Here is an 8,149-nt window from a genome sequence, read left to right on the forward strand (position 1 = left end):
GATACTCGGCCGATGAGCTCGCAGGTTTCTTCACTTCGGCGTTGCCTGCAGCCTGCCCGTCAGCTGGCATGCTGCGCCACTGCCTGGGGCTGCCTGCTGCCTGCCTGCACGGCCTCTGCCCTGCAGCTGCCTGTACCCCCGGAATTTTTGGTATGCTCATTTGTAACTGGGTTTCATTATCCCGGTCATCCTTCAATCCATCTCTCCTCTGAGCTTCAGGGAAATGCCGTAGGAGCCATCTTTTCTGTTTAATGTTTCGCCATAAAGTCTTTGCTGTGTTGACTTAAAAGTTTTTTGGTAGGCTACTCCATGTCTTTTCCAAGCAATGTGGCCTTTCCTCCTTGGAAATCAATAAATGGCTTTTTTTGCTTTTACAGTCCCAGGCTGGATCTAGCAAGGCAAAGGCCAACAGTCTTTGTTTTTCTCAAAATGTTCTGTCAGTAGCACTGTAATCACCATTTCTATTCAGTTCTGCTTCATCCCAGATCAGCAGGCTTTAAAATACACAGGTTTTTGTTGACAGAATGCTAAAATGCAGTCCTCTGCACTTTCAGATGGATTTAAAGGCACACTTGACACTGAAATTAAAGGGAGATGGAAAGACCTAAGCCCCTTTTATTTCCATGATTTTCTCTGTTGACAAGCGTACTTTTTTTTTTTTTTTTGGTAATGCTTTTTCCAAACCAGTTACAGAACACATGGTTCTGGCCTCAAGCAGCTTCTGTATCTAGCAAACATCACTTGACTGTGTTTGTGCATCAGCCTCTGCTGCAGTGCCCGGTGAGTTGGTGTTGCCTGCTGGGACAGCTAAGCAAGCTCTACCAGAACACCCTGGAGAGGCAGAAAGTGCCCTACACCTGCTGTTCCACCACTCAGCGGCTGCACTGGGCTTTCAGCCTCCCACGAGGTGGATAGTTTGGGCTGGAAGGGACCAGCTGGTCCAATCTTCAGCTCAATGCAGAGTCAGACAAGGGGGCTCAATGTTTTTCCCAGTCAGGCTTCATCCCCCAAGGATGGAGATCCCTCCATGTCTCTGGGCACCTGCTTTAGTGCTGAACCACTCTCCATGGAAACAATTTTTTTCCTTGCCAGAATTTTTTTAGTCAAAATTTTCCTTTGTGCTCCTTGTGATCGTTGCCTCTGATCTTTTGCTGTGTACCTCTGTCGAGAGTCCGTCTCCATCTTCCCTCTAACTCCCCATTAGGTACCTGAAGACAGCAGTTAGGACTCCCCACCCCTTTAACCTTCTCCTCTCTAGGACGAACAAACCTTTCACGTCTCTGTACATCAAGCTGCTGAGAAAAAAACTTGAATTGTTGACAGAGACATGAGTCTTGCCTGTTCTACTGAAATAGGTGCATGCCAAGCTAGTTGCGAGGAAAAAGGATCGTGTGCCAGGCTACGTCTTGGCAAGTCAACACACATTTATTTGCCATGGTTACTACTCAACTGTATAAGCACATTTGGTGTTGGCAAAAAGCCTTTCCTGAGCCACGTTAAAAGGTGTAGCACACGCAGAGCCTAAGAAATGGTAGTGTCATTCTGATGGGGGGGAAAAAAAATTGTTCCAATACTTAGACAAGTCCCCTGATTTTGGTACGCTTATCCAACCCTGGCCCTCAGGAAATCTGGCACCATATACCATTTTATCACAACTGCCTCGGGCTTATAGGAGGCTTTAGTCTAGTTCTCACGGACGTTCCTGTCTTTACTAAACAAAACTATGCCTAGGCTAGGATTACTTTCAGTTGTCAGCCTGAAAAGCCATTTTCTATACAAAACAGCAAACTGCCACTTTTTTTTTCAGCATTGTGTGACACAGCCGCCCTTTAAATGTAAAACTGCAGAGTCAGTGAGTTACTGAGTGGCAGGAGAGGCTGGACTTTCCTCCCTCAGTAAGTAGATGTCATGCCCACGCAGACCCGGAGAGCAGAGATCCCCTCAGATCTCTCCCCTCCTACAGGAGGAGGAATCTGCCTCATTGTGTTTCAGCGCTAAGAGATCGTTGGTATCTATCTCACTTAGAGGAAAGGATCAGTATAACATGGTAATTTGCGGGTTTGCATTCATGAAGGGTGGCTTTTTTTCTGTGTGCCGTAAGCAATTGTAAACTCTTCCATGGAGACTCTGGAAAATTACTTTGAGTTTGCACTGAGTGGTTTAAAACAGAAGCCCAGCAATATTGTGCATTATACGACCCTCTCCCACATGCCTTGCAGGGCCCTTAAAATTGTCAGAGATCCACAAACCTGCACCCCCCTCCAGGACCTGTCTTATTTAAGCATAAATGCTGCCCCAGAATGGACACTGGGGATGGAGAAGAGGGGTCCGTGTAACCACACTGTCACCGCTGCTTCATACAGCCAGGCCAAGGCTAAGGTGGGAGAAAGGGGTGGGGGATCGATAAGGTCTTTTCTACTCATGGCAAATTTACATCTGTGTTGATGTTGTCAGTGCAATGCGGTGTTCATATTTTCAAACTACTGCCCTTCTGGTCGAGGAGTCATGTATTAACCAAGCTAGCAGTTCTGCCAGGAAATAACAAGGATACCATGCGTTTCAGCAGGGCTTTTCATCAGATCATTCCTACTTACTTTACAAACAGAATTAAGGAAGCCTCACAACATCCCTGTGAGGTAGGTGAAAAGTCTTACACCCATTTTACAGGTGGAGAAAACAGGTATTGAGAGGTATAGTGATAATCACAGCAAGTCAGAAGCAGAGCTGGAAATAAATCTAAAAGATTGTTAGCCTAGGTCCACTGCTCTAGACACTAGAGAACACCAACTCCCACATGCTATTGTAAGCTAAGACACTACCTTTCTCTTCTACTTTCACCTCCTTTGGTGATTTTGACACTTGCCTCTTATGCTCCTTGCAGAGAGCCATGTGATCAGTTAGTAATTTATTCGCACAGGGAGCCAAGGGGGTACACACACCTTCAAATGATCCAGGCATGGCTCTAATTGTCCAGTGACTTCCCCCTTCCCAAGAAGACAATTTTCCCTGTTCTTTACATACAGATCTATGTTTTGCTTAATTATTTTTTGAGTAGAATCATACACTGAATCCACAGCTCTGAGGCTGTTATGCAACTTCACTAGGAATTTCTTGAATAAATGATTAAATTTGTCTCATTGAGAGGGAATAAAACACATTTATATGCTATCACATCCAGAAATAGCAATAATCCTTTGCTCATCTGTAGGGCCTTCCATCCAAGGGTGTCCCATTCTATTACTAACACGATATATCGAGCCTCACATCATCTTAGTGAGGTAGAAAATGATTCCCAATTGTACAAGAAGGAAGAATGACTTGCTGACAGTCCCACAGTGATTTCATTGCAGAGATGAGGCTGAATACCAGAAGACCGGACTGTTAATTCCCTGCCCAGTTTCCCGAGAAGCGCTGTCTTGATGCCGTGGCTCATACTTCATGGCTACAGATTCGCTAGCAGCCTGGCAGGGTACTTGAAAACTGGCTTGAAAAAAAGAAAAAAGTCAACAAGCAGTCGACTGGATGCAGGAGGAAAACATGGACTTGTTTCATTGTGCTGTCGTGACCCGGAGGAAGAAACAAGCATTCCTGCGGCAGCTGTGAAAGAGCTACAGTGTCCATTGAGTACGCTGCATAGTGTGCATTTTACTGAGGCACTCCAGTGAGAGAGAATGACATACTCAACATCTGATGCTTAAACACTGGACCGCCCGGCAGCCATATTGTGAACTATATACCTCTGATGAATAAGCACTCATCTTAATTAGTCCAGGGATCTAATGAAGGTATGCATGTCAGAGGCCAGGAACAGGGATGGATATTAAAATACTTTGTATGTAAAAGGGCTTGTCAAGTAATTAGAAGTAAACAAGGGTGGGGGTTATTCATCTAGTCCATTGGTATCTGGAAGGGTCGGATGCTCTGAAGAAGGTGGAAGATACTTCATACTGAACCGTTACGGATATATTTTTTTTTACCTACAGGAAAGCGTGTTTCCAACCCCCTTCAACGAGTGGGCTGGTTTATGCTTAGAACCATTAAAACTCTCTTATATCCTTCTGTGAAGTAAATAAAAAGTAATAGAACCCATCTCGTATAGGTATGGTGATTCTGCTGTTTATCTAAATCTTTGCCCTTGCTTGAATTCTAGTAGAGTATTGGGCACAGCGGACCCTTTTCCTGCTGAAAAACGTTCTCTTTCCTCAGTCGCCTTTTGTTTGTGTTAACTGTTCTCCTGTTTCTGTATTAAGAGAGTGGATAAACGGTAGCCTCCAGATTCTCTCTCTGCGTGTTCCTTCGCATGTGTTGCTTTGTAATATTCCTTCCTAAAACTGAGGAGGTACGTTCCAGTCTTCCTTCACAAGGAAGGACAACTTAACAGCCTTTGTCCAGGGAGCAAAGATTTTGACCTCAGACTGCAAACCTTGGGAAAATACACAGGCCCAAGAGGAGCAAAAGGATTAGTAGTATTAAAAAAAAAAAAAAAAAAAAAACAAAAACACATAGGTGGCACCGCTATGGTGCTGAAGAATCCCAATGCACCCTACAAACTTTCTACATATGTACAGCTTACTTCACTGGGCAGTGAAGTCCAGCCACCTTTGCGCTTGTATAGGGCAGCTGCGTAACAAGGCACGGGAACTCCACCAAACAGGTTAGATCAGCGAGGGAGAGACCTGACTGTACTGGTGGCTGCCTGGGCTGGGACGTGGGGCAGCCGGACTGGAGGTGTGAGCCCAAGCCTACCCAGCGCTCTCTCAGACACCCATTTGACTTCAAGGCTTTGAGTCAGCCCTGCTACAATGGGAGACCGCAGGGGGTCTTTTCCAGCTAATGGCGGGATGAGTTTTATGCATTATGCCAAAGACCTTTTTTTTTTTCCTGACCTGGATTAGAGCCTGCCCTGGGAACAATGGGATGGGCTGCAGCCCAGCAGAAGGAATTTGCTGAGCCTGCAGGGTCTGAGGTTTGCAGAGCAGAGCAGATGAGAGTGCATACCTACACTTTTCTGGCATGAGGCTCAGTTTTGGGGGGACATAGCTGTTAACCTGAAGGTTTTGAATGCGTTGCTGCACTGTCCCAGCCAAAAGGTGCTGCTGTAGTCCTAAAATTAGAAATCCACAGACATTTAAACATTTGCATGCACATGCTTTTCTACCTTTTGTAACAAAAAAGATTTTGCTGAGGCTCTGAGAGTTCTGTACAGACCTGTTGGCACAAAAGGTCTAAATCATCTTTTGAAAGGACTTATTTTACTTGAGACTTTGGCATTTAATAGAGAAATAGACCATGGGATGGCTCCCATCTGTCAAATTAAAAACAAAGGATGTCAAAAGGCTATTATCACATCAGACTTTTCAAACTTGAACAACCAGTTTTGTATTTCGAGGTTTAAATAGTCACATAGTTATCCAGACCCCTGGTCTAGGTTCACAGGTGCCTTCAGGACTCTGTACCTGAGATTTGCTGAGTGCCTGCAAGTCTGGGAGCTGCAGGAACTGAGCACATGTCAGGATCATGCTGTGAAGGCTTATATTTGGTTTCATGCTCTGAGGGCTGTAGCTGTTTCCTCCTTTCACAGAAGCCTTCCCACGCTTGCTTTGCTAAATTGAGTTTCAGATCTTTAAGTCACAAGACTACAAGTAAAAAAATATCACTTGAATTTATTCTTTCCAGTGCTCTGAAATAGGCTCGGGGCTGGATGACCCTCTTGGGAACAAATAATCCATCTGTGGGCATCTGCTAAAGCCTAGTAGAGAGCTACTGTTAACCTTGCCCACTGTCACTTGAAGAGCAGAAATATTTTTGACAAAGGGAAAATATTTTTACCTAACTCAGATTTGCATTCACAGAGAAATTGGGGACATTTTGCCCTTTATTTTCTGAACAGAGATGGGAAATAGTGCTTCCTGTTTTCATGTGGTGATGCTAAGCACAGAATTCACTTTGTGAATTAAGTAACTGCAATTCCCTACCAACAGTGAAGGGGAGATCTGCTCAGCATGTCATAGGTGGAAACAGAAAAAGAAATACTAGATACAGTTGTTGATCAGTCTTCCCCCTCGCTTGCTGAAGGGACAGATCCTCCTCATGTTCCTAGAGAAATGTGGAACACAAAGCTTCATAGTAAATACGTTCACAGTGGTGACATTTGGGTTTCACTGCCACATTAGGTTTTAAAAGACATCAGTTATGTGTACAGTGTAGATATTACTGTAAGGAGTGAGCTGGCATGTGGAAATAGGGAAAACATTCCTTTTCAAATGGACAGACAGGGCAAATAAGGCACAGTTACCATGATAGTACCTTTCCAGTTGAGAATCTCAAGAGGAAATAATATTCAAATGGCCATTTTAGCACTCTGCTTAAAAATATCTTTTGATTCTTTCTCTATCTCTCCTTTTCTCTTCAACCTTTTCTTTTTCATGTGCTCCCTGTATCCTGCACCTTCATACAGTCAAATCATCTGACCTGGCCCGGCTGCTGGCTTTACTTAGCCTGCTGAGGGGTCTCATATCAGTGGCGAGTTCAGCAGGTGCTGAAGGCCCTTCCACTTCATCTCTCACCACCTCCTCTGCATTCTTCACCCCTGGCTCTTCCTGAGGTGCCGGCTGCTCCTCTTCTTGTTCCTCCTCCTCCTCTGCTCTTACCTTCTCTTCCTCTGGTTCCTTCGCTGGTGCATATGATGGTAACCTCTCATCAAATGCCCTGGAGAGATCTTCCAGTGGTTCCATCCCAATCTTCTCTTCAAACTCATTGAAGGCTGATGGAAGGGGACTAGGCTCAACTCCTACTTCTGTGAGAGGGAAGTAGAGGGACACCGGCTTCTCTTCTTCCAGCAGCTTGTAGCCTTTGGCCTTCGGGATGGAAGGGACTGTGATGGCATGGGGGGGCTTCTCCGGGACCTCCCCCAGCTGTTCCTCTGCTGGTCTTCTCAGAGCCCTCCGGATTCTTTTCAGGATCAAGTGACTGATCTCCACCAGGTTGAGGAAGAGGGACACGGAAGCCACCACCAGCATGAACATAATAAAGATGGTCTTCTCCGTGGGCCTGGAGACAAAACAGTCCACAAGATTGGGACAGGGCCACCGCCCACAGCGGTAAAGGGGGAGAATTCGGAAGCCGTACAGGAAATACTGACCTACTATGAATCCCACCTCAAAGAGGGTTTTGAAAATGATGTGGAAGATGTAGGTTCTCAGGAGGGTACCCTCCAGGCGAAACTTCTTGGTCCCATCGGGGTTGTTGCCTTTGTTTTGATTTGGAGCCAGGGGCAGCTTCTCTTCATCCACTTCAGCTTGCTGACGCCTCTCTGCTTCCTCTCTCTCTCTTCTCTTCTCCTCCATGCGGACGTGGTGCACCGCATGCCCAAAGTACATTAGTGAAGGCGTGGATACAAAAATGATCTGCAGGACCCAGAGCCGGATGTGGGAGATGGGGAAGGCCTCATCATAGCAGACGTTCTCGCAACCAGGTTGCTGGGTGTTGCACACAAAGTCTGACTGTTCATCTCCCCACACTAGCTCGGCAGCTGTTCCCAGGATCAGGATGCGGAAAATGAAGAGCACCGTGAGCCAAACTCTCCCGATGACAGTGGACTGCTCGTTCACCTGCTCTAAAATGTTCCCCAAGAAACTCCAGTCACCCATTTCTTACTGTCTAAGGAAAGAAAAAAGAAAGAGAATAACCACAAATTATGCTAAATTTAACAGATTTCAGGTTTTCCCACTGATCCCTGTTGTTGCTTTCAACTAATATTTTCCTAACATGCTTTGGGAACAGAAAGAAGGTTGCTTGCTTGCTTATTTGCCTGATCACAATGATTTCTTAGGAGAAGAAGGGCTGGGAAGACAGAGCAAACTACTTGCTAAATTCTTTCTTCCCTGGCTCTAAATGGGCAATTACTTTTCAGCTGGGGAGTATATTTAGCTCCTTTTCCAGGTTAAGAGTCTTCTGTGGTGCCCTGTAGGCTCAGTTGCATGAGCCTGCTTAGATTTTGTACACATACAAACACTCACCAGCAGTACAGAAATACAGAATTACCAGCATGCAACTGCAGTGGTTAGAAAAGAGAGTGAAGCTTTCAAGCACCCAAGCTCTTCTGCAGCAGAACCACACATGGGTCAAACAGGTCTCGAATCGGTGCCCA

At 45.5% G+C, this 8,149-nt stretch overlaps 1 protein-coding gene across 1 annotated transcript; it reads right to left on the reverse strand.

Moving 5' to 3' along the window:
- Positions 1 to 6,449: 6,449 nt before the first annotated feature.
- On the reverse strand, positions 6,450 to 7,649 carry GJA8 (gap junction protein alpha 8; the record flags this gene model as incomplete). The annotated part of the gene is made up of 1 exon (XM_082337852.1): positions 6,450 to 7,649. The coding sequence occupies one exon, from the start codon at positions 7,647 to 7,649 to the stop codon at positions 6,450 to 6,452; it is 1,200 nt and encodes a 399-aa protein (XP_082193978.1).
- Positions 7,650 to 8,149: the final 500 nt, after the last annotated feature.

The sequence above is a fragment of the Platalea leucorodia genome (assembly GCF_965183815.1).
Source record: "Platalea leucorodia genome assembly, chromosome: 2".
NCBI lineage: Eukaryota > Metazoa > Chordata > Aves > Pelecaniformes > Threskiornithidae > Platalea > Platalea leucorodia.